Source organism: Thunnus maccoyii, chromosome 5 (genome assembly GCF_910596095.1).
Source record: "Thunnus maccoyii chromosome 5, fThuMac1.1, whole genome shotgun sequence".
Lineage (NCBI taxonomy): Eukaryota > Metazoa > Chordata > Actinopteri > Scombriformes > Scombridae > Thunnus > Thunnus maccoyii.
In genome coordinates this window covers 21,026,895-21,053,265 of record NC_056537.1, presented here as the reverse complement: position 1 = coordinate 21,053,265, position 26,371 = coordinate 21,026,895, and the positions used below count along the sequence as shown (strand labels likewise).

General features: G+C 39.5%; 2 protein-coding genes across 9 annotated transcripts; both read left to right on the top strand.

Moving 5' to 3' along the window:
• Positions 1-1,029: 1,029 nt before the first annotated feature.
• ppfibp1b (PPFIA binding protein 1b) lies at positions 1,030-21,721 on the top strand. Of its 8 annotated transcripts, none has more exons than XM_042410639.1 (27): positions 1,030-1,259; positions 6,824-6,905; positions 7,436-7,641; positions 8,758-8,847; positions 8,959-9,072; positions 9,502-9,633; positions 10,590-10,682; positions 12,122-12,239; positions 12,420-12,464; positions 13,615-13,676; positions 13,783-13,867; positions 14,242-14,381; positions 14,883-14,980; positions 15,727-15,784; positions 16,156-16,330; positions 16,771-16,803; positions 17,492-17,633; positions 17,817-17,948; positions 18,174-18,324; positions 18,444-18,555; positions 18,743-18,831; positions 19,186-19,308; positions 19,429-19,554; positions 19,643-19,831; positions 20,145-20,309; positions 20,573-20,638; positions 20,738-21,721. In XM_042410639.1, exons 2-27 carry the CDS (start codon positions 6,842-6,844, stop codon positions 20,819-20,821), a joined length of 2,892 nt encoding a protein of 963 aa, XP_042266573.1. In that variant the 5' UTR covers positions 1,030-1,259; positions 6,824-6,841; the 3' UTR covers positions 20,822-21,721. The 8 variants fall into 8 exon arrangements, with proteins under 8 accessions (XP_042266573.1, XP_042266569.1, XP_042266575.1 ...); XM_042410635.1 differs by having other exon boundaries at positions 15,724-15,784; XM_042410637.1 differs by lacking the exon at positions 1,030-1,259 and adding an exon at positions 1,400-1,504 and having other exon boundaries at positions 15,724-15,784.
• A 704-nt stretch (positions 21,722-22,425) lies between these two features.
• On the top strand, positions 22,426-26,307 carry endouc (endonuclease, polyU-specific C). The gene is made up of 8 exons (XM_042410643.1): positions 22,426-22,530; positions 23,478-23,534; positions 23,622-23,721; positions 23,807-23,918; positions 24,019-24,140; positions 25,288-25,400; positions 25,542-25,692; positions 25,790-26,307. The coding sequence occupies exons 1-8, from the start codon at positions 22,460-22,462 to the stop codon at positions 26,063-26,065; spliced, it is 1,002 nt and encodes a 333-aa protein (XP_042266577.1). The 5' UTR covers positions 22,426-22,459; the 3' UTR covers positions 26,066-26,307.
• Positions 26,308-26,371: the final 64 nt, after the last annotated feature.

The window sequence follows — 26,371 nt, the reverse complement described above, 5'->3', positions numbered from 1 at the left end:
ATGCTGCTTTCACTGTCCAGCAATAACTGGGGAAAAAATTCAGATTATCACGGTCGACTGTGATAAATACATCTCTCAAATATCTGCATCATTTATATATTCAGATATTCGTTTCATTTTAGTCATTAGATGCAATGTTAAATGTGTCATTCTGAAACATGTTAAATGATATCTTTTTGTTGTGGAAAAAGGAATATGGATTAATCTTTAGTAATCTTTGTGTCCTTCTCGCTGCTGGTGTCAATAGTGAATGGTTTTATCCAGCAGGATTTTTTCTATTTTATTTACTTATTTTTCCAAACTTTATTAAACAAATCACATATTAAAAAACGACATACATTTAAAACCAGGGAACATAGACACTGCTTGAATAACAGATCAATAATACACGTAAGAAAAAAGTAAATAAAAGGAGCAAAGGGAGAAGCTTAAATTAATAAACAGTAAAAAAAAAAAAAAAAAAAAAATTAAATAAATATATATGAACACAGATCCTTCAGAAGTGTTGTAAGTAAAAGCACAGCTTTCATAGCTTTAACATTTTTGGAAAGAGTTTAAGTTCCTCTTCAGCTCAGCATGGTGGGGGCTAGACTTATTCATGTATGTAAAATTTAGCAAAAAAGAAAATAAGATTAATAAAAAAGATTAATTTTAAAAAACAACTTGAAATTAAATATTGGCTGTACAAAGGGAAATTTATGGACTGCACTATGGACCAAGAGATGGAGACAAGTGCAAAAATTAAATGTGACATGCAATAAATAATTAAATTATATATCAGTGGTGGTTGAATGCAGTGTAGTCCTACAATGTGAAGACCAGTGCAGGGTTTGAAAGAGGGATGTGAAATGTAAAATCCAGTTGGATGATTAAAAACATCAAAGAAAACATATTTAAAAGAAAAACAAAAGTCAGTGAAAAAATAGATTTGAATAAAGTTGAGAACCTCAGACCTGCCGGAACCTCTTGTGTCCTACTTTCCTCTATGCCTCTGAACGCATCAGGACTCCCGTATAAAAAGTTCCTGCTCTCGGGCCAATCCAGGCCGCAGCAGGGCGGGATTCTCCGGCCGTGTGACGTCCCAACTTTTCCAGCAACCGTGTTGTCACTTCGACATCATGGCGTAGCGATGTGGACGAACCGGGGCACTGGTGGGCACGGGAGAAGTTAAGAAACGAAGCGCTGTGAAGTTTTTTCTTGGAAAACACTCAAGGAAACTAGCTAACGGAAATCTCGAAATCTCATTGAGAAGTGTTTCGGTAAGTTAGTTTGCTGTTGTTTCGGCTGTGATTTCTTATCTGCACTAACTTACATTTAAGAGTTGTTAACGTTGAGGCGAAACTAGCGGCTGTTGTGGCTCGCGCAGATGAATATGCACGTTCTCTCTCACATTAAACTGACGCTGTAACGTTTAACTTAACGGTCGGTTTTTAGTTTGTCCAGGAAGCTTAACGCCGTCCAAAGGGTGCTGTGATTTCAAGGGGTTATCAACAGACGGTTTCAGGTATCACAGCTTAGAGAGGAATTTGGTTAAAAAATTCACTTTTATTTCACTTCGTCGGACGTTAGCACTGGTAAGAAGACGTTAAGAGCAATGTTTCAGTTAATTTTCCGTTACGTCTCCATCCAGAACAGTTTCATCTGGAAGTAACGTTATACATAAAATATTTATCCTCACAATAGTTTATCAAACGAGGGTTTAAAGGTTCCTGCCGTGAGAAAGTCGGTCTAGTTTACGACTTTGTGCCTCAGCTCCAGACTCTGCGGTAAGCTGCTCCCACTGCCCGAGGCCACCTCTTTTTAGACTCAACTATACTTCGTCTGTTTTGATGTTGCTTCGAGCTGACTGCTGAGGTTTAATCTAGTGTTTTCCAAGGTGATTTGTGAGCCAGACTGTTAACCACGTAAGTTTGCCTAGAGTTTACCGTCTGGAGTTTTTTTTTTTATTTCTTTCTAAAAAGGCATGAAATTTGATCAGCTGTTGTATTGCCCTCCAGCCGACCTCTTAAAACTGTTTACTTTCTCTTTCCAAAACAGTAAATATTGTCTGTGAAGCAAATACCAGATGCTTTCAAAACAACCCTGATGCACTGCTAAGTAATACATAACTATGAGTTTATAGTTTGGAAGTTTTATAAATACCTCTGGAGCCTAGCAGACTTTATGAGATAGTGTCAAATTTTAAGTATGATGTGTGAGGTGCCTCTTTGTGATTAAAGTCTGGGGTTTTCCTTCAACATTTTAATTATTATTCAGATTTAAGGGACCCCCTTTCTCCTCTCAACACTCTTAATTTCAGAGCTCCAGTTCTCGTCTTTATTGCATCAAAAGAAATGCAAGGAATTTGTTCGGAAAGGCTGCTAAAAATAAAGCAGAAGTTGGCTTTTGAACTGCAACAAGCAAGCTTATTTTACTGATATGGAGTGATGCATGGGAAGAAGTCTTGTGCACAGAAAACCAGCAGTAGTTTTGTATGTTATGGTTTACATACTGACCCTCCTGTACTACGTGTGTACTATTCAGTTTTGCACTTTCTGCATGAATGTCAAGTGGAGTTACAGACACTGCAGTTGTGAGTAACATGAAAAGAATGTGTCCTGCTTTCCAACATAAATGAATTGCCACTGTGATCTCTCACATTTACAAGCGGGAGAAGTTTTTGAAGATTTTAATCACATGGAAGCTCTTTATTTTAAAAAAAAAGCCTCAATTTCCATCTTTTGTTCAGTGTGTTTACATTGCATCACCCATTACACAGATGCCTTTCTTACTTTTTAGCTCTAGGCATTAAGAAAAGACTCGTTCCGCTTTACACCCACGTCTTGTTTTCATATGGGTGTAGTTGTTTGGTGGTATAAAATTAGTGATGCTGTATATTCTGCCCGCTCACTCAGGTTGGAAATAGCTGCAGGTTATTCCAGAGCAGCGCCCTTGCAGGCAGCTGATGAGATGCCTAGACTGGAGGGGACAACCCAGCTTGCTTACCACACCGCTTCATATCACCCTTTAAACTTGGAGACAATAACATTAGCTCTGTCATGAGATCAAATCACAGCAGACGCTCTTAATATATAGCAACTGTTTTAAGCATCTTGTGTTTGGCACACCGCAAATTCTCAAATACACCAAGCTGGTGCATAAATAACAGCTGTGACTCCATTGTGTGATACAAAATAACAGGTTGATTGCTCAGCGTAGCCGTTATTTTGTGTATTTTTCTAATTTACAGTGTCCTGTGTGAGGTAAAACAGGATGAGGTATGCAAGCCTTGGTTAAACTTTTCCCAAGGAAGCATTGTGTCAAGGTAAAGACTGAGTCAAGGCCTGTGCATGACTCAAAATATAAAAAGCGCCATTATGCGGTGAGACTTGGATCTATCCCTTCATGTAAAACAGACATCGCCACAGTTTTATTTTAATTTTACATGGATAAAAAAAGAACAAGGGAAGCAAACTGTGGTATGATTTATGCCTTGACTGTAAATTCCTCTCTCCCCGGGGCCTTTTTACCACCAGCACAACTCCTCGTCTCAAAGCGGCTGGCTGTTGAAGCCAGTGGCGTGCCTGCTGTAAACACTTTCTTCCCGCACAGACAAGTGGCCCTGAAGCTTCTATTTCGTTTTCCTATCTCCTGTGTATCTCCTGCATAGTTTACTGGTCACTCAGGGGTTGGGGTATTACAAGATTTTCTCTTTTTATACTCTACAGTGTCCAGTGAGGACGGGTTATGATGGTTGCTCTCTGCCTGAAGGGGCCAGAGCTGGTGGATTTCAAAAGCCATTATAGTGGTCCACTCTCCCGCTTGTATTCATTATTCTTTGCATGTCTTCATGAATTATATGGTTGTTTTCACCAAAGGGCAAGATTGCTTTTTGAGTGTTTTTTTTCTATTGGATTTGTTTTGAGGCTCTGTGGATCTGAAAAGAGTATGCGGGCAGGTGTTGTTTCAAATGCCATGTGTACTGTAGCGTTACATCGCAGTTTTTTTTTTTTTTCTTCTGTCTTTGTCTTCTCATGCCTCTCAGTCAAAATACCCCGCCACCATGAACAATAGCCCTCTCTGTGCGTCTTATGGTTGTTGTACGTGCTGCTTATAGAAGGTCAGACAGTGAGACTTTGTTTTTGAGAGTGATGCTTGCTTGTCATTTTTGAGATGTCTCCTTTGATAGAACAGATGGAACATAAACAGTACATAAGGGCTAATATGCATACAGATATTATCTTTGACGCTGTTTTAATCCAACAAAAAATGAAAACACATTAGAGCTAAAATGATTAGTCAAGATTACCAGAAAATGAATCTGCAACTGTTTTAATGATCAAGTCAGTTTTTCACTTGTCCTAGCAGCTCGAGTGTGAGGATTTTCTGCTTTTTTTGTCACATAACAGTAAATTGTTGATCAGACAGAACAAGCAATATGAAGATTTCCCCTTGGATTCTGTAAAATTATAATAGGGATAAGTTGAAAAATAGAGAATAGTTTCAGCCCTGAAATCCTATCTGATTCACAGCCTTTGTTTGGTAAAGACAGCGTGGACAAAGTCACGCTGTCTGCTTGCTAGATGACCCTATTTTTGTTTACATATGACTAACATACTACGGAGGCACCCCGGGACTTGAGGACAGAGTGCACCTCTCTGTAATTAGGCAGTCTAAGTTTGTGCTGAGATCTGTTTGTCCACTGGATGATGCCAACAGACGAGGGTCCAGACACTTGTTTAGCACTGATTGACACATGGACAGCCGGTTTCTGAGCAGCAGGTCTGCTCTTGTCCTGGAGTGATTGAAGTTTGTTTGCTGAAAGCCAAGTGTTAACCTGGCCCATACTTGCCTTTTTGGTGTGAGAGAAAAGCTGACTCAGGGTTTTGAAAAGGATGCCCTGCAGGCCTCAATTCCCATTTGAGTCATCGTGATCCAAACTCTGTGTTATCTCAGTTTAAGACTGGATTTTATTAATTTCATATGTTGTTGGAGTGTAGTGAGGGCCTGTAGTTGGTTATTCCCTTTATTCCTTTATTCTTTTTTCCCCAATGGATCCACCACAGCATGGATATATTATCTGAGATGTTGCAGTAATGAATCTGCAGTGGATTTTATTTGAATAAATATGTAATGCCAGTCTGGGAAAAAAAAGTAAAACCATCACAAGGGGTTTGGGAAAGTCTATTCCAACTATATTTCTTATTATGTTTTCAAAATATTTCATTGTGTTCACAAACATAGTCAACTGATTTTCTTGTTCTCCTTCCGCATTTCTGTCTAATGTTACATGTCTGTCTGATAAGATGAGATGTGTTTTAATAAGTGGGTTTGATATTTTTAGGATCCCTCTCAAAACAAACATAATTTATGTCAAAATCTAAACATAAAAACATTTTAAAAAAAGCTAACTGAATGCTGTGGATCCCTGTCTCTTGTAAATAAGTTTAAGATTCTGTTTAAATAGAGCCCTGCCCTTTTCAAATGCCAGTGTTTGTTTGCTTGTCCCACTTCTTGTGAAAGTGGGACAAGCAGTGAGAATCATGGGAGCCTGAGAGAAGCATTTTTACCCGTATTCAGATTTTTTTTTTTTTTTTATTGTTGGAAACCACTCAGCAGTTTACAGTGGAACCGACAGCATGCTGGTTCCTCTCATATCCTCTCAGCCTTCAGTGTGTTGTGACGATTCTTATGTTTTAGTGCATGCTTATTTTACACATAATGGAAAATTTGACCACAGGAATGCTGAAATAACAGTGGTAGGTCTGTCGGTGGTTTCCATAAAGTTTGAAAATGGTGCTACGTCCCAGTGTTGGGCACTCCCAGGATGTGAGGCAGCTGATTAAAGGGAGATGTGTGTGTGTGTGTGTGTGTGTGTGTGTGTGTGGGGATGAGTGCCTGTGCATGTTTGTGCATGCATGAATATACAGCGAAGCCTTTTGATTAAACATCCCAAGAGAAAGGGACTGCTATGCTGTTTTGGCAGATGTTCAAGTCCGGGACACTAAAATGTATCTTCACTCCAAACAGAGTGTCCAGTGTCTTCATTCATTCTGCCAATATTTTAGGTAAATGGCCTGATTGATATTCTGAAATGCTTGTTGCACAGAGCTCATGTACGCATACTTTCCTTTCAGTTGTTTTTGTTTCCTTTTTTTTTTTAACCCCTTATCATAAAACCATTAAGATGGGGTGCTCTTCTCATATATCACTCAGCTTATCCCTTTTTAAACAGTCAAGCCCATCACAAAGAAACCCAAACATGCTATTTTACCCTCTATGCCTTTTTTTCCCAGACATAGAGGGTTGTTGATAATGTACTGCAATCACAACCTAATTCCTGGGTGGGAACGTTTTGTAATGACATGCTTAATTTTAAAATAACGCAGATACTTTTTTTTGCCTAGAAAGCTGAACGTTGCTGTAACTGGTCTGCTAGTTTTGTCCTCGATCTACGCTGTTGATATTCATATCTCATGTACACAGAGCAGCAGCCATAATGTTTGTAGACTAAACTGAAATGATCAGTGTGTCGCACCGCCATGTTGGTAGTCATAATAATCCTGGCTGTTTTTACTATGAAATTCTTTTTATATTAGTTAATCTGTTTTCTTTTGAGGTTTTATTCCTTCACACCCATCACAAAACAACCTGAGTTTATAAATAAAAGGTTATTTGAATGCAACAGATTTTTAATACTTAAATATTTCACTGGATCTTCTGTATTGTGCTGTTAAAAAAAAAAAATGGAGCAAAAAATATCGCTTTTCAGTTCCCAAAGTTACTAAAATACAGGGTGAATTTTTTATTTTTTTTTTTACATTGTTTCATTATCTCCTTCCAGGTTTATCAGAGACTGAAGATGATGTCCGATGCCAGCGACATGTTGGCAGCTGCCCTGGAACAGATGGACGGCATTATAGCAGGTTAAGTTATCTTTCAGCGTTACACATTAACATCATATTTTACCTTGACCTCGAGTATTTAAAGAGACATGTTTTGATTCACTCTTCTAGTTTAAGTCAACATTGCTAAGAGTTTTATCCGGTGTCTTGTTATCATTTGTAGCAGAGCTGACATTTTAGATTGATGCCACCTGATGTCTGCAGCTACATGCTGCTCAGAGAGGGTTTAGCATTTATTCTGTCCTTATTCAGGTCATGTAGATTGAAGCCACGTTCACCAGTGTTGCAGTAGTGTCAAAGATGATGAAATACCAACTTGTATTTTGCATCAGTGGACCATTTGACATCATTGCTTGGTGATGCTCAGTAGGGTCAGATGTCAAAGAAGCTATTGATGGTCGCCTACAATAATGATTATTAATAATACATAAAATAGTGTTTAAAATCTGGTACCTTATTTAGTACTATCTAGAGCAGTAGTTTGAGGGAGTAAGTCTACCTAACATGCTCCTTTGCTACAATAAAATCATTATATATATTCTCTATCTCAGGCTCTAAGGCTCTGGACTACTCCAACGGGTTGTTTGACTGCCAGTCGCCCACCTCTCCATTCATGGGCAGCCTGCGGGCTCTTCACCTTTTGGAAGACCTGCGGAGCGTCCTGGAGTTGATGGACACAGAAGAAAGGGAGAGTCTACGCTGTCAGATCCCAGACTCCACAGCCGACAGTCTGGCCGAGTGGCTGCAGGGTCACCTGGTGAGAGGCTCGCATGTACAGTAGGGGAGATGCATGCTGCATGACACACTAAGATTGTTAAGATAACACAGCGCAGGGTTCGATGAACAGATACAGTGATTCAACTGGGACATGTATGTTTTATATTATAGGTTTATTATCAGTTCACAGAAAGAATGTGTTTATCTACGTGCAGTTATGGGGTTAATGTCATTTTTGAGATTTTAGTGTAATGACTGGAACTGAACCGCACATCATAAAATAACATAGACCCTTTTTTTTCTCATCAGAACAGTGTAGCCTCAGGGAAGATCTGTTTCACTGCTAATGTAGCATAACAGGTTTATCTACACACAAAACACGTAAAACATGGGACTCATGTTGCTTTTAGTGATGCAATATGGGTTGATAACATGCATTTTTTGGGCTACTTTAAGATTTTATTTTTATCCATTTCACCCTCCATACATTAGTGAACGAAGAAACATTTGCAATGTTGGAGTGAGTTTAAGTTGTATCAGCATGGAGGGGATTTTATATGTGATGTTTGGACAGAATACGCTGCAATCAACCTTTAGCACATCTGGTTTGCTTCTGATTGTGCTCACTCTGTGCTGCATTAAATCTCTATGAATACAGACAATCATGCACAAACAATCCTGGGTGCAAGTAGACAAACGTGTTGTTTGCTAAGCAAAAACATGACCGTCCTCTTCCGCTGAGTCCCTGAGAATGCAAGATGAAATGCTGGTGTTGTCAATGTCACAGCTTGTGTGTTGCAAGAAAGAGGCTGACTTCTTGGGAACCAGTATAGTGTTATGGAGGGTGATGGGCAGTAGGCCAGATAAATGCCAGAGTTTTTGTGTAATGCTGTAACTCACTCTGTGTACAGCAGTCTGAATGTGAGCCTTCCTCTCAGCCATGTAAGGTTTTGTTTGCTCTGGGTAAAGCGGTGCAGCCAGACACTCTTTGATGTGAAACATTTCATCTGAGATTATTCGGCACTGAAACACGCAACGTTTTCAAGATCAGAAGAATGAATTAACTTACTCATACCACTTACCTGCCTACACTTCAAAGGCTCTCAAATCACTTCTTCTTATGTTTCTTTGTCTACATTTTCTTCTGTCCTTGTAGTCCAACGGCCATATCTCTCTGAGCGGGGGTGACCACTACCAGGAAAGGCTTTCCCGACTAGAGAGTGATAAGGAGTCTCTGGTGCTTCAGGTACTCACTCAGCAATGCTTAGATCATTTTCCCAATGCCACAAAGACTTTTTTTAAAAAAACAAAACAAAACTGTGTTGTTAACAAAGAGTAACGTCTTGTTTTCATGCAGGTGAGTGTGCTGACAGACCAGGTGGAGGCTCAGGGAGAGAAGATTCGGGACCTGGACTTGTGTTTGGATGAGCACAGGGAAAAACTCAATGCCACTGAGGAGATGCTCCAACAGGTGTGTGTGTGTGTGTGTGTGTGTGTGCGCGCGCGTTTTATATGCAATAAAGCTCAGGACAAACTGTCAGCACACAAGATTGAGAGTATTGAAGGCTATGCATGGTGCACATATGTGGTGGACTCACTGACTTTTAACTTGAAGATCTGAGTTCATGTCCTCTTGTCTGCAAACATCTGCTGTGTTTGATAAATTCATATTTCAGGGTATCTGTTGGTGTTGAAAACTGACTTGTCATTAAGATAAGACTAAACACAGTGCTAGCTAGTAAACTTTGTACATGTTTCCAGCTCATTTATTATTATTATTATTATTATTATTATCATTATGTACAGCCACAACAATAATGCCTATACTGCCACTGCTGTTTGGGCTACCAATACTGACCACATAGAAAGTTTTTGTAACAGTTTTCATTTATCATTGTAGGAGCTCCTGTGCAGAACAGCACTTGAGACCCAGAAGCTGGAACTGATGTCTGAAGTGTCCAACTTAAAGCTGAAGCTGAATACCATGGAGAAGGACAGACTGGACTTTGATGACAGATTTAGAGACAGTGAGGTATGTGGGCTCATGCTTAGGACAGGAATCGTCTTTGTGTATGCAAGTTTCCTTTCTCTCTTGCCCCAGTACGCACACACACACACCGAACAAACACTCATTCATGTTGTCTTCATGACACCTGTGTGGGAGAGGGACGTCTTATTATCCTGAGATTCAAAGCAGCTGCATGTTAAGTAAGAAAATGAAGTCAGGAAAATGTTATAGTACGTCAAGGAAATGTCAGCATTCATTGAAAGATAAATGGAAAAATGGAAAAACTGAGCAGTATGTAGTGAATTACCTTTTGTGTTTGAATTCACTGCCCTCTGGTCAGTGGCTTTACAAACATTAAGATGTCAATCATTTGTTTACTAGAGATTTCTGTTCCCAGATGAACCGTGCAGAATACTTGGAAAGCTTTCAAACCCGTCATGTTATTATTGTAGCAGCGCGGCCGTCTCTTCCACCCCACTGGAACAAAAAGCTGCTGTCCATGTTCCGCCTCACAGCACATAAATCACTTCTTTTCTACAAGCAGCTTCCTCTCATTTTATCTCTTCTGCTACTTTGATGCAGCCACTCTCCAAGGAAGTCAGTCCCTTCAAACGTATCACGAGTTGCTTTATACAGTTTGTTTATACTGCATTATTCCAATCCTGCTGAGTTAAATCAGATTTGAATGATATGAAAGGTTAATAGAATATAAACCTGAGGTTCAAATGCAAGAGGCATTTCTTAATTGAATTTTTGAAGTAATGAAATTCATATTGACAATCAACAGCTCTTTGAAAAGAAATGAGGGCATCTGCACAATGTTATTTATCACCAACTCTTAGAGGGATATACTGTTTAAATGGATGCTGTAGACTTGATATTTTAGTGAATTTTTGGAATTAAGTTTAAAGTTTTGCCGATATTTAAGATGTTTGTTTGCTCTACCATCATTCTGTGATATGCGCTTTCTCTTCTTTCAGGATTTGATTCTTGAAATTAACGAACTGCGGTACAGACTGACAGAGCTTGAGAGTGAAAAACTACAGTACGAAAAGAAACTTAAATCCACAAAGGTGAGTTGTTGCAGGGAAGTTCACAGGAGTTTGCACACTCCTAGTGTATATATATTACAAACTCTTCACTACTAACATCTTTATTTCTTCTTGCTGTTTATCTGTCTTCAGGACTTGTCCTCTCTAACCTCTAATGCTCTCATTATACAGTAGTTAAAAATTACCTTTTTAATGTCATCAAAGATTTTAGCCGACATCTTTGACTCAGTCATTTATTTATTAATCAGTTGGCACTATGACGTGCCTGCTGTTTTCAGGTTGCAAAAACCTCCAAAACGAAAGCTTGAACGGTGTTCATGTCATCATCTCATTAGTTTATGTCGTCATCGCATTCAAAGATTCTTTTGGCTGTATTTAAGGCTCTGAATTTGGGGATTTACCTTCTTGGATGCGTAGATCACTGGACACGAAGGTGTTGGGAGAGTAATTAGACTGTGAAAGACACCGAAACTGCTTTTAAGCTTTTGACTTTGTTGATCAGCATTGTCTGTTTTTTAATTTGCTTCACACAGTTAATAACTTGACTTGAGTCTTGGATGCCCGATCCTCTTGACCTCTTTTATCTTTCACTTCATGCATCTCTATTTTCTCTCTCCTCCTTGGTTTGTCTGTCTACTGCTAGTCGCTAATGGCCAAGCTTTCTAGCCTGAAAATCAAAATGGGCCAGATGCAGTATGAGAAACAGAGGAAGGAGCACAAACTCCAGGCTATGAAGGTTGGCTTTTCTCAGGATCACTGTCGTGCTTGCTGTATGATTATGGTTTTTGACCTCTCCCTTTGGCTCCTCTTCTGTTTTTATTTTTGAGGGTAAAAAAGAAAAAAAAAACATTTAATTTGGTTTGCAGCAGTTTTCCAAGTTTTCTTTTCACCCGTTAAGGCAAAATGATGTCACTTTTTGTGAAATGAAATCACTTACTTTACTGAACTGCACAGTACAGTAAAATGCAAAATTCAAGCGTAGTCAGCAATGCAACTTTCTTCCAGCTAAGCACCAGATGAAACAAACATTCACATTTTTCAAGCCACAGTTATGCTTATTTTTTTTTGTTGTTGTTTTTTTTCCCTAAGAGCTGGCACAGAGTTCTGTTGTGCTGCGTCTTTCTTCATAACTCTTTACACTTGTTCCTCTGATTTTTATTAAAACCTCTAATTTAATTTGTCTGTCTCTGTGCTTGTTTCCTGTTCTGTTCACTTAACTTGTATTTTTCTTTTATAACGGCCCCTGTATTTGTTATTACCTCAGCCCCCTCAGACGTAGTGCTTACTACCTACCTCGCACACATCACCCTTTACAGCAGGTGTGGCCTGCGTGCCTGTACGCCACGTCAGCAGCTGTGAACCTTTGTGTTGTGGTTTGTTTGTAGTGTGGAGTTGGGGGTGGGGGGGGAGCTAGTGTCCGCATGGAGCAAATATCCTCACTGTTGTCCTCTGTTGGACAGGAGGAGCTCGCCATACTGAGGAGGCAGCTGGAGGGCAAAGACGGAGAGATGTTGAGACTACAGGATGAGACAGGCTTCAAAGCCATCCCCTCGAGCAGCGCAGATCCTACAGAGAGAGGTGAGACGGGCAGTTCAGTCACAAGCCTCGCTGAGTATGAGCATGCAGATGTTTAAACTCACATGTTCAACTTATACGACACCAAAACAGTGACTGACATCTTGTTAGAAGTCAGTATTGACATTCTTCAGATTCTGCAAACAACCAGTTTTATGTTTTACAATTCTTTGTCCTGTTTAGTTTCTCATCCAGATGAAACTCTTAGAAAGAGGCTGAAAGAAAAACGTAAGGGGGTTTTATGCTTCTGTTTATTATTGCACTTTATTACTGCACCCATCTCAACCCCTGTTTGCATGAACGAGCATGAGCCATCTGAACTCTGCTTGTCCATTATAATCCACTGGAGTGCTAATACCTGACCACGGAGCACCACACCTCTGTTAAAACTGTGTCATCTTCATGCAACTTTTAAGGATTTTGAACTGAACAAAACCAAATGTCTTCCCACAAGCCCTGTTCAGTGTGTTTTGTTTTTTTAATGTCCATCCTTGAAGAGCAACAAGGAATGTTTGCTTTGTGTTTTCAACAGGAATGAGGAATGAATTGTGTCGTTTGTCATAACCTTTCAGGCTGTTCGCTCATCCTCCTGCCTCATGTCTTCCAACAATAATCACCCCCTGTACCCCTAAATATCTCTCCTCATACTCCTCTAAACATTCCCTGCTCACACCAACAACCAGTGTGTGCCCTAATGCTAACCTGTAATGTTGTCGTCGTGTTCAGTGTTGTGCGACAGTGTCTTCTGTTGTGAGTGTTGTGTCCAGATCTGTGCCTTCCCCCTATGAGTGATCTTTGACTCATGCAGAACAGTTTCCTTTTTCATTCAGTGCACACCCTCAACATGACTCCACATATACTGTATAGCAGTCTAGATCCTCATTCAACACTTCTTTCATTCATTTTAAAATGTCAGATTAAAGTCATATTTCATAAGTTTTAAAAGCATGGACCAGTGTGTTTTTAAAAGTTTGTTGTTAGGGATCACAGAGAAAATGGTTTTAGGTTACTTGGAAATGCTAAACCTGAGGGGGAAAAAAAGCACAAATAACAGATGACCCTTATGACTGCTAATGTCGAGGGTTGGCTGAGTGTGCTTCCTGAAAAATGAAATTGTTCTGCCAAAGTGAAAAATGTGGAACCTGCCCACACAAGGATACGGTTTATCAATTTGAAGGATTCTTGAAAAAAAAAAAAAAAAATGTGTTTCTGAATCGAGGTTGGTAATGTTGCAGTCTGTATGTTCTGTAGATATTAAATCCTCTGGTAGCATCCTGTGTGTTCAGGCTTATTACCCATCTCCAAATTTCTCCCTGCTCAAACTTTACACTGTGAACATTACAGTTTTTTGTCTATAATAACTTTCTTTCCTCACTAGATGTGGAAGTGCAGAGAATGAAAAAGGCAGTTGAATCGTTGATGGCAGCTAATGAAGAGAAGGTACATCTGATCATTTATGGTTGGCTGGCATATTCACATTGCATCACGTAAAATGCTTCAACTCTCCTCCTGTTAATTAACCGAAATGTTTTTTTTTCTTGTACAGGATCGTAAGATTGAAGAACTGAAGCAGTCGCTGCTCAGATACAAGAAAGTTCAAGACATGGTGATGTCAGTACAAGGGAAAAAAGGTACGACATCTCTTCTTTCATATAAGAAAAAAAGCTTTGACAGCAAAAGCTTAAAAGTACAACCGTACACTGTGTATTCTTTTTTATCATTGCCAATCATGCTTCACAGCATATCTTAGGTTTTCTATTTATTTCAAACGTTCCAGGCAGCCGCCGGCTTTAGTTCATCTCAGTACACATTTGCCTTCCAGAGATGGTGAATGTCAATTTTCTCAAGAGACCAAAGATGTAAATTAGTCTTCTAAGCTAACCTGTTTTCTGTTGATCACTGGTGTGTGAAGTCAGTACCAAACAAAACAGCTGACTCTAAAATCCGGCATTATATGATCATAGTTTGGTCTTTTTCACTGCATTTTATTCATTATCCTCTCCAGAGAAAACCAAAGATAACGAGCACATCGAGGGTTACGGCGAATGCTCCATCGCACTCATATCAACCAACCTTGTGTCTGCGGATTTGGAAAAGTATGAAGTTACAGATGTTGAACAACCAAAAAGGAGGAGCCCAGATGAGGTTTGTGCAGCGCAACATGACGTGGTGTCACAGATGTTTGTATCTGAATATCTAACAATCGCTAGGTGAACGTCATTTGAAAAGCAAATACTGTACTAATGAGAGGCAGCAATTAGATGGAATATACGCAATACAGTAAAAGTACAATGAAGAATATAAGACGTTTAACAGTGTTAATCGTAAACCTCACATTATTTTTGGTTGTTTCATCTTTACTTTTTTTCCCTCAAGTGACTTCAAATCTCATTAAACTCTAAAATGCTCAGTAAGACACTTACAGCTCACATAAATTTTACACTTTTAAAATGAGTGCTGAAGGGTCGACTTCCAATTAATTGAATAACATCTCCTGTCAGTTCTCCAAACACGTGTGAAGATTTAGTCTAGAGGCCACAGGAGGAAATGTTAGTTAATGTTTTCAGGCTGTCCACACTTTTAAATGCTGTATTTTCTGTCTGTTTTTGTCTGTCTATTTTTTTTTCTTTTGTGATCTGTGCTTAGCTGGAGAGCCTAAACGGTTTAAATGAAGAGCCTTCGTACACACCCAGCCCTACTGATCCAGAACAAGTATCAGAGTCGGCACCAACAGATGTAGAAAGGTGAATTATGACATAGACTTTATCCTTTTCACAAGCATCTGATACTGCAAGTCAGAGTTCAGTGTAGAGTTTGGCTGAAGCAAGTTTTTTTTTGTGTTTGTTTTAAAGACACCAGTAGCATCTATTTTGTGCCACTCGCATCCTTGAATGACAGATGATTTTTTTTAAAAATAGCTAAAGAAATTAAACTATTTTAAATTACTTTACTTTATTGACTTGTTTTTATGTTGTTGATCATTTGAAGGCAGTAAAATTGGGGGGGATATACAAAAGATATAGGCTGGAAAAATGACAAAACCTTGAGTTTGACTTTTAATTGTGTTATTTTGATCCCTAAGTAAATATTATAACATATCAATATAAACTGAAAATGTATAAGCTTTGTTAAAGTAGAATTTATGGCAGAGCTGTTGTATTGGATTGCATTAGATTGCACAGGTGTACCTAATGAAGTGGCCGGTGAGCGTATATATAATGTTGTGACTGGAATATTTTGTCCATATTGTCTACACTTAATACTATAAATGTGGACTTTCAGTTTTTCAGCTTGTTACCAGGCCAACAGCTGTTTTGTCCATTTGCTGCAGTCATACAGAGTGTGAGGAAGTGCCTGAGTAGCCTTTTTTGAGTTAGATATGAGAAGAATGTGTGTAACACATCCTGTAGCCTCACTCTGCTGCTTCTTATGACCATGTGAGACGAGCTTACCGTCTCAACTACTATACATTGTTGTGTCATTTCAGCAGTCAGGATACAACCAAGACTGGCAGCCAGGACCAGCTAGATAGGAGCGATAATGAAAAGGTAAAAGTCCTAACATCTTTGAGGAAGACATGTTTATATATTATTTTAAAAGGTTTTGCCAAAACAAATATGAATTTACTTTATTACCTCTCACAAAACTGTTGATTTGTAACAGATACAAGTAGACTTTTAACCTTAAGCGTTTGTCCCGGAAGCCTGTAAAATGCATAGTAATAGTAGTGTTGACAGGCTTTATACCACATGTACTCTGCTGCGTAACTCCTTAATTCTCTTTCTTTACAGTAAAAGTTACCATATTTAACTTCTAAAAGAAAACGCTCCACCAGTGGTTTTAAAATGTTCTACTTCAGCAGTACTTTCAGCACAATGAACATGACAGCCATTTATGAGCAATGTTTTTGTTGTCTTAGAATACAAGTGAAGAGGTCAGTAAGATTAGTGAAAAGCCACCGATGCCACCCTCTGCCACCTTGCCTGCAACCACGGATGACGGCAGCTTTGGCTCAAGAAAGGCCCGGTCGTCTTTTGGAAAGGGCTTCTTCAAGATCCGCGGGGGCAAGAAGACAGGCAGCAACCCAAACCTCGGTAAGAACAAACCACACGATTCAGCAGCTGCAGAAAGACAAGTCTGCAAGATGACTCAGTTAACGTGACATTAAACTAGCTGTGGAGTTGATTGGGTGTTTACTACACAGTGAGATTTTCTTGGACATTTTTCTTCCACTATGGACAACTTTTTGTTTTCCCAAGCCACACCCATGGAATATACTATATGGACCAAGACCATAATTTGCAGCCCACACAAACTGTGGTCCCCATTTAATTATTGAAGTCTGTTTCCGTGCCGTCAGTCCCGTGTACGTGCTTTTTTGTGTGTGTGTACTGCACACATGTATGTCTGTGTTTGTTCTACCTCTCCAATCCTGTTGTTATTTTTATTGTTATCATAATTTCTGCCCTTTGTCTTGTTTTTTTTTTTCTGTTGGACCCTGTCGTGTGTCGTGTGTGCTTTGTAACACATGAAGACCGCAGCAGGAGTGCGAGTGCGCCTATGCTAGGTACAGTATAGACCACAGGTCACTGCAGGGTTGCAGTAGTTCTCTGAAGAAAACAAAGGAAACTACTGAACATATCCTCATTGTACATCTATGCCTTTTCTATACTCATCCATCCAGCTCGCATCTTTTTTTTATTATATCACGTTTCAATAGCTGCAGTGCCTTAACAGCCACACCCTTGTCACTACCCTTGTCACTCCAGTGTTGTCCGTGCAACATACATCCAGTCTGTCGTGTATGTTGAGTTGCCTGTGTGCCTGCATGTATTTGTTTACACTCTTGTTTCTGTCACTCTTCCCCAATCTTGAGTCTGTATCCAAACACACATTATCAGCTAAAATGATTTGGATCTTGATGCCCTTCCTCTAAAATCTTCTATCCGCTTCTCTATCGGCAACAAAACTTTCTAATTCTCCCTCGTTTAGTGGGAGAGTTAATAAATAAAGTTAATAACTTCCTTTTTTGTTGTCTTAGTCAGATGTCAGTTGTGTCTGATGCATGCAACCCACTCAGGGTTTTTGCTTTTGATGCTGACCTCCATGACCTCTCAAGTCCGTCTAGGAGTCGTCATGTGTCTTTCTGTTTTCTGGCCCCGTGCAGCAGCTCTATTTCCATCCATCTGTGCATTTCTACTCTGACACTGACGCTCATTATACCGATGATGTTCTGTGCCCATTTGTCTGTACAGCTGAAACAGAGCGACAGGGCACTGACCACCTGGATCTAGCCGGGCTGCCACAGAAGTCGTCAAACAGCAACAGCACCCACACACTCCCTACGACACCAGAGAGCAAGAAAAAATCCAAAGGAATTAAGAAGCTCTTTGGGAAGTGAGTAGAAAATTACATGATTCTCCCAACTTTTTAATTAAGTAATAACTTAAAAATAGACAGAAGTGTAACACTTTCAGATTCAGCTGGAAATATAAGTGTATTATTTTATCACTGTGGATTATCACTATTTGTTATGATTGTGAGGATGTTTTGATTTTTTTTTTTTGATTTTTTTTTAAGGCTTAGGAGAAGTCAGTCTACCACATTTAACCTGGATGACAACCTCCCAGAGGGAGAGTTCAAGAGGGGTGGGGTCCGAGCCACAGCAGGACCCAGACTGGGTTGGTCTCGTGACCTCCAACGAGTCAACAAGTAAGTCTGTGCATTCAGCCTGAATAATGAGGCTCAGAGTGTGGGTTTCTTGTTTTGAATCTCTGGTATCCAGTCCAACTCAGAGATAATGCAGCGTTTTTTTTGTTAAACAAAATGCATTTGTTACCTTTTACCTCTACAAGGGTGTTCCTGTCTGTATACCTTTTTTTTTTTTATTTAAATTTTCTGAGTAATTTATATTTTATTTGCTTATCTTTTTCTAAGTGATGTAGATGCTCCATTTGCACGCTGGTCAAAGGATCAGGTGTGTGACTGGCTGCAGGATCAGGGTCTTGGTCTTTATGTGAACATGGCTCGTGTGTGGATCTCCACTGGGCAGACGCTGCTTCAGGCCTCACAACAGGACCTGGAGAGGGTGAGATGAAACAAGTTTTAAAAAAGCCACCAGACAGGCAGAGTTGTTGTCAAACTCACTGTGTAGTACCTCGGGGATGTTATGTGTAATCCTCACTCGCCTCCTTGTTGGTGTTTTAGGAGCTCGGCATCAAACACCCACTGCACAGAAAGAAGCTGCAGTTGGCTCTGCAGGCCCTCGGCTCAGAGGAGGAGGATAATAAGGGAAAGCTGGACTACAACTGGGTGACGAGTGAGTACCAGCTGCCAGACCAAAAAATTAATAGTTAAAAATGTTCTGTCACTCTGTTCTCTGATTAAAATATACAAATATCAGTTGTTTTTTTTCTTGACCAGTTAAACTTTGAATTATATTTGACTGTCTGGTCGTCTCACTGCTTATAAAAACTTGCTCTTCTTCCCTTTTCTCCTCCTCTCAGGATGGCTGGATGACATCGGTCTGCCTCAGTATAAAACCCAGTTTGATGAGGGAAGAGTGGACGGTCGCATGCTGCATTACATGACAGTGGTGAGTGTTGGCGAGAGACATGTGCTCCCCCCACAGACCCTGTGGCTTAGTAGGTCTGACGACTCCGGTGCCATCTCACATTAAGATTATTGCACAGAGAGTCCGATGAGCTCCACTGAAGATGGCCTGGTTTCACCCTCCATGATATTTGTGACCACAGTGAAGTCACACCACAGCCTCTGGCTCTGGCAAAACTGTGATTCAGTCTTCTGTGCTGAGAAAACTTATTTTCTACTGCAAAATTAAGTGACTGTTCTGTCCTTTGGAAATCTATTTAATCACAGCTTCAACTGAACATTGCCGTTATTGTTTGTATTTTGCAGTTAGTCATTAATGCCTCCCTTTTTCCCTCAGGATGACCTGCTTTCTCTGAAGGTGGGGAGTGTCCTGCATCACCTCAGTATCAAGAGAGCTATTCAAGTGCTCCGGCTCAACAACTATGAGCCCAACTGCTTGCGACGCAGGCCGTCTGACGAGGTGTGTTTAACAGACACCTGAGAACAGAAATGTACTGAATGACAGATGTAATGTAATGACAGATTTTAAAGTCTGCTGTAAACACACTCCCCATTTCTAACTTGTGCTTTGTGCCCATAGAACAATATTTCACCAGCAGAGATTTCCCAGTGGACAAACCACAGGGTGATGGAGTGGCTGCGGTCTGTGGACCTCGCTGAATACGCTCCCAACCTGAGAGGCAGCGGTGTGCACGGAGGCCTGATGGTAAGAGGGTTCGGTGTTCGGTCGTCCCTGGAAACACAGATTCTCACCGCAGAATATCTTCTCCTAACACAATGCTTTCCTTTCTCAGGTCCTGGAGCCACGGTTCAACGTGGAGACCATGGCCTTGCTGCTGAACATCCCCCCCAACAAAACTCTGCTGCGCCGCCACCTCGCCACACATTTCAACCTGCTGATTGGTTCAGAGGCCCAGCAGCTCAAACAGGAGTGTCTCGAAAACCCAGATTATACTCTGCTGACTGCAACCACCAAGGTCAAGGTACGGATGACAGTTAGCACCAATTCCCAAAGTCAGGAATATCCAGGAAAAGATTTGAGTGTTTTTTTTTCAAATATAAATAAAACAAAAAGTAATTTGATTTTATATTATGACACCAGATTTATAATATAACCTGAAAATGAAAGATTAAACAAAGAATATAGCAAGAATGTACAAGCTAAAATATTTGAAATTTAAATGTGAAATAAGTGAGAACCCTGAGGGGCTTGTTATTGGCTGTATGTTTATCTGAATGAAGTTATAAAACTGATATACGGAACTTTTTTGTCTCCCCTCCGCTCACACAAACCAGCCAAGGAAACTGTCGTTTGGTAACTTTGGCAGCCTGAGGAAGAAGAAGCAGGAAGAGAGTGAAGAGTACGTGTGTCCCATGGATGTGGAGATGCCGAAGGGACGGAGCTTTCAGAAAGGATTTGAGCTCCAAATCTACGAAGACGACCTCGACAGACTAGAACAGGTGAGCTTTTCTTCAAAGGGTCCACTGAACGATTATATGATCCAGCTTAAAACATTATCAATCCTCCATGTAATTACATGTGTGTATATGAGAAATCTACTGCTGACAAAGTCAATTAAAACAGTCCAGTTCATGAGTTTCTGATTATTTTTTGTACAACAATGTTGCATTTTTGGTGACTTTCTTCAAGAGATATTTATTCAGTAGCTGTTTGTACTGTAGATGTAAGTTTACTGAGTTTGAAAGCTGCTTGTTGTATACAGATGGAGGACTCCGAGGGAACAGTGAGACAGATTGGAGCTTTCTCTGAGGGGATCCAAAACCTGACGGTAAGAATATTTAACGTAAAGTGTGTTAATAATCGATGGGGCAACGTAGCAACATTGTTCTTGTGAAGTTAATTCTATAATTTTTCTCTGTCGCTCCAGAGCATGTTGAAAGATGATGAATTCTTCAAAGAGATCTCAAACTCACCCAACCCCAGCGTAACAGACGACGAATCCAACGCATGAGACTGTCGGCACCATGACACCTGGTCCTGCTGTGAATGAAACCCTGTGCCAAACCTCTCCACTCGCACACAGACTTTTCTCAACAAACCCAGAGAATGCGCCCACGTTTCCTTTTTTTAGTGTTGCGTTCAATGATGAGCCAAAAGTATTACAGTGTCTTTCCGTTTCTGTTTTGAACAATGTTGTGAAAGCCTACAGTGTCTAATGACAGAGGGAACATTTGGGGCAACACCACTGCTTGCCTGCCAGCTGGTTTCTGGAGATATTTTGTACGTAGTTACAGTATGTACTCGCATTTTCCTGTTTATGATAGAACTGAAGTGTCAACCAGCAGCAAAAAAGACATATAGAATATGCCATTATAGATTTATTATGTCTTTTAAATTGCCTTCTGACTGTAGAAATATTAAAAAAAAGAGAGATTTGATTCAGAAGTGATGCTGTGCAGAAGTTAATGTAAAGATATAACTCCAAAAAACAGCTGCTATGTTTTCTACAGAACTGAATTTTTCTAATTAAATGGAAATTGTCTTTATATTTTATCCTACGTTGAACATTTAACAGGTTTTCACTCATCAGTAATATTCTGCATGCATTTGCACCAATACATATCGTACAGTACAAAGCCTAATGAATATCATTGCATGGTATTGAAATCCGACACATTTAATATAAAAGCTTGTCATTTATTTTATTTTTTACTACAAATGGGTTTTAAGCCGAATCCTATCAGCTGACACAAGATCATTTTTTTTGGAAAAGTGTTGTGAGACGAGATAATGTCAGGTTTTCTCAAAGTAATAATGTTGTAATGCAGCTGACGTATCTGAGAAGATAGATTGTGTTGTTGTTTTTTTTAAGTTTATCCATTTCTAAGATCAATAAAGTAATTTAAATCAGTTTGGAGTTTCATCAAATGCACAAATTAAAAACAAGATGAGGACACAATAATAGACAACAGGATGTTTACAGTTTGATTTATGATGAAACTAAAACAAATGTGGGTGTTTTTGGACTCCGGTTTGTAGAACAGCAAATTCATGCTGCAAAACGTCATACAATCAACAAAATAACATACTGGTGTCTGAAGAGGAAACATTGTAACAAACACCAACTCAGTCCAGACAGAAAAAGACAAACAACACTTGCATCGAATCATAACTTCCCTCATGGGAGGCTGAGAACAGCAAACTGGAAGTAAAAATGTAAATGTTGTCTGGGTCCCTCCATAAATGTTCCCAACTCACATTTCGACTCTTTGGCAGGTGATCAACCCGGTGTGTCCCTTTAAATGTGGGTTCATACTGACTATAGAGTCCAGTTTTATACCTCTGCATACTGTCAGACAGTGACTGAGCCACAATCAACAGAAGCAAACTGGATTGAAGACATTATGACTCTCAGGTGCACTTGTGTAAGATTTTTGTAAACCACATTTTCTCTGTGATGGATGTGTGAAAAGTGAGTGTAACAGTGTAAAAATACTCAGAAGTTACAATCAATGGAGAAAGACTTTATTCTGGAGCAAAGCGTCCTCTGGTGGCTTTATGGTGAAATTCTGTGGTCCGAAGCCTCAGCGGGTGACCAGGTTTGCGCATGCGCAGTTCATGGATTTAAGTGAAACGTGAGTTTACATTTATGCATGTGAGTAGTTTGCTGTTGTGTGAGCTGCAGGAGTGGAAGCTTATAAGAAGTACGATGGCTTCAAGGTGTGTACTTATATTTTTGTCCTATCAAACCTGACAGTTGTTTTAATTCTTGTGAATAAGTTTAATTTTCCTCCAGTGTTGTAGTTTAGAAAACTGTCTGTTATGACTTAACACCAACATCTTTTTTCCTTAAACGCGTCTAATGTTAGACAATAGACTTGATGACGTCAGATATTTTAGTTTTTAATGTATTTATTGAAATTATCAGAAGTGGAAGAAGCAATAAGATCCTTTACTGAAGTGAAATAGTAATCACCACAGTGTACAAGTATTTGCAGCTAAATATACCGAAAGTATAACAAGTAAAAGGTTTTGCAGAAATCCCTCCCTGTGACTAATATGTTAAATATGTCTAATAAAGCACATTATTACTACTGGTGCATCAGTGTTCAGGCAGCATTTCACTGTTGTGATGAGATCATTTGTGTACAAAGAAAAAACAAAGTTCTGCTACATGAATCTGGATTAATTTTTCAGATTTTCCCTTTTTAGTGGTGAAATATTGTAAAGTTTTAGCTCTTTGGGCCACAAACAGTTTTTTATTTGAAAGCATTTGAGAAGTTAAGAGGGAAAATGTGTCTGTGGTTGAACTGCTGACAGCCCATAGACTGATCTGAAACATGATATTTTTTGTCAACGTGTCATGAGCCAAAAAGTTTGGGAACTACTGGTCGAAATATTTTACATCGCAGTATAATTTATAAGTTTAGCGTGTGATATTTCATGTAAGATTTTCAAACATCAAATTAAAACAATTAGTAAAATTGAAAAGTAATTAGTAACTAAAGCTGTCAGATAAATGTAGTGCAGTAAAAAGTACAATAATTCTCTCTGACATGTGGTGGAGTGGCAGTATAAAGTAGCATACAAAGTACAAGTACCTCAAAATGAATTACAATACTTGAGTGAATGTACTTTGTTAAATGTGTCTAATGTGTGATGAGCAGGTTCTGTGGAGTCCTCGTCCTGCTTGCAGTGTTCCTCAGTGGACTGAATGCCTCAAGGTACAGCTCATATGAACATTTCTCTCCAGTTATTCAGTGTTTACAGTATTTGTCGGGTTCGTTAGTCTGTCTGTTTCTGTGTAACAGACCCGCTGTAAACCAGGAACTGTCCAATATTTTCAATGAGCTGTGGAGGCTGGATGTGAACCGCATGAAGCCTGGGATAGATTACACACTCTCTGTTCAGGTACGGAAGTTGTTCTTCCTTCACACAACACTCATTTTCTGTTTTTACAAAGATGTTTTGTTTTGTATGTGTTTGAACCGTCCAGGGTAGAGCTGGTTATGTGAGCCAGGGCAGTAATGTAGCTCGGGATCACGCATCACAGCCTCTCTTCTCTAATGTTAATGAGAACAAACTGAAGACCACCACCACCATCTCCCGTAAGTATCTCTGTAACAGACAGAAATGGTTTTCTCATGTTCTGAGCGTCAACATTTTCAGCTCATTTGGAGACTTTCCTATGAATGAATGTGCCTGCAGGCTTCATGAAACTCCTGGACAACTATGAGCGATCCACAGGCGTGACGGAGCGAGTCACAACAGAGGAGCTGCTGGAGATTAGTCTCTTCCTGGATGCTGTCTTACAGACAGAAGTCATGAAGGTACATTTGACAAGTTACAACCAGTTTCATCTTACAGGTCTTATACATTTCAACAGCTCAGTTTCTAGTTTCTGCTGCACCTCATGTCTCACACCTACTTGTTCTCAGTCGAGATGTCTCAGGACTTTTAGAATAAGTTGTTGTCTTCCTCCTACGTTTGGTGGTTTGAGGCTGCAGCTGAACTCCAGAGGGAGTTTGTCTCTTCCTGCCTCTCTGAGCTCATTACTTCATGATGTTAGAGAGAGAAGAAACATGTACAACATCTGTGTGCAGCTGTGGAATGCCGCGTTGGCTCATAGCTTCAGCGGTCTCCCCAAAGAGGAACATTGGAAAAATGTGGACGTGCAGTACTTGTTGTATTTGGAAGAACGGCGTGTTTAGATGAGGCTGATTGTAGCTTCACTTCACTTCAGGACAAAAGTCTCAGCAGTCTCCTTCCTCAAGTTGCAGAGTCTTATCACATTGTGTACGCTGTAGCATATATCTGTGGAAATATGCACCATTTCAAAATTTTATGATTTAAGAGATTTAAAGATTTATTTGTCATGTACATACGTACATACACGTAAACAGTACATAAGTTACCCTCTTCATAGACTGTGCATATATATATATATCAACAAACTTAAAACATAGGAACATTTCAAAGAAGACATTTAAGAAAACAAAGAGCAAAAGTAGGTACAATGCAGTAAGTAGATGAATTTAAGTAAAGTGAGTAATTGAAAAGTCATTATGGACCATGGGATGTAAAATATAAGCAATATAGGAAATAAAAATGCAAAGAAAATTATGAATATGGACATTGTAAAAATAGAAATATAGAGGTTAAATGAGAAATTGGTCATGTAAAGTAGCTCTGGAGTGCCAGTAAATGTCCATTTCTCATATATGAAAGAGTTTTCCAGCAAATTCTGAAAACATATTTCTGATACTTTAATAACAGTAAAATAGTAATAATTAAAATATATTTTTATGTTTTTACCTGTAAATAAAGGAGAGTTAAAAAGTTTATAATAAAGTTAAAATTGTTATGTTTATGAATAGATCTTATTATGAACTATGTTTTGGCCCATCTTCTCTTGTTTAGATCTTTTCTGTCAGGTGTGAAACTTGATGTGATGTTATTAATGTGATCTCTTCACAGCGAGCTCACAGGTACCTGGTGAGCAAAGGACAGTCGAGCTCCAACTTGCGGCAGTTTAAGAATCAGTTGCAGTTGATCTGGTTCAATCTCTACCACAGACAGAGAAACACCGGGTGAGACACCTGAACATCCTGCCAAACATGAGATACATAAGATGTTTGTCTGTTTGTTAGATTCATCTTTAAATAAGGATAAAATACAATTATGTAAAAGTGTGATGAAGTTTTGATGAAAGATTTTAAAACATTCACCAGCCTGGACTCAAGTGGATTTGAGCACGTCTTTGTTGGAGAGACGAAATCTGGAACAGAAATTGTTGGTTTTCACAACTGGATCCAGTTCTACCTGCAAGAAAAAAACCGCCATTTGGACTACAAAGGATACAAGGCCAGAGACCACGACTTAGTGAGTATAAGAGTTCACCAGAGTGGAAACCTGTTCTTAGTCTCAGACTTTACTCCCTTCTTCTGCCAACTTAACGTTCATATATTTCTGTCTACAGCCAGATCAAGACGACCATGTTCTGAACCTCCAGTTCAGTTGGCACAGTGTGGTGAAGCCCGTCGGCAGCGCCTTCATCGGCACCAGCCCTGAGTTCGAGATGGCCCTCTTCACCATCGTCTTCCTCATAAACACCGAGAGAAGCACCACAGTGCTGGTCAACATCGACCAGTGTCAGATGGAGCTGGTGGTCATCCGACACGGACGCTCCCTCGGGACAGCGTACCCCAGACTGATGAGCAGCAACAGCCGACACATTAGACAGAACTCACAGTGATGAGGAGGATCTCATCTTCACTTTTCATACAGTTACTGTATATTCATATCCTCATTATGTTCATACACAAGAATAATGAGCTACTAGTGGACAGGCATAGTATATATACCTGCATTTTTTATTAAGGCCATTGTAAACTCTATTACTGTGATAAATAAATCATTCTATAAAGAAACTGATGAAGTTTTAATATTTGATGTTTTTATGCAATGTCCTCAGCTAATAAAATGATTTCCATTTAACTGTTGTAATAAATGTAAACCAGTTTTTTGCAATGAACTGATTTGTATGCAGAGTGTGGAAGAA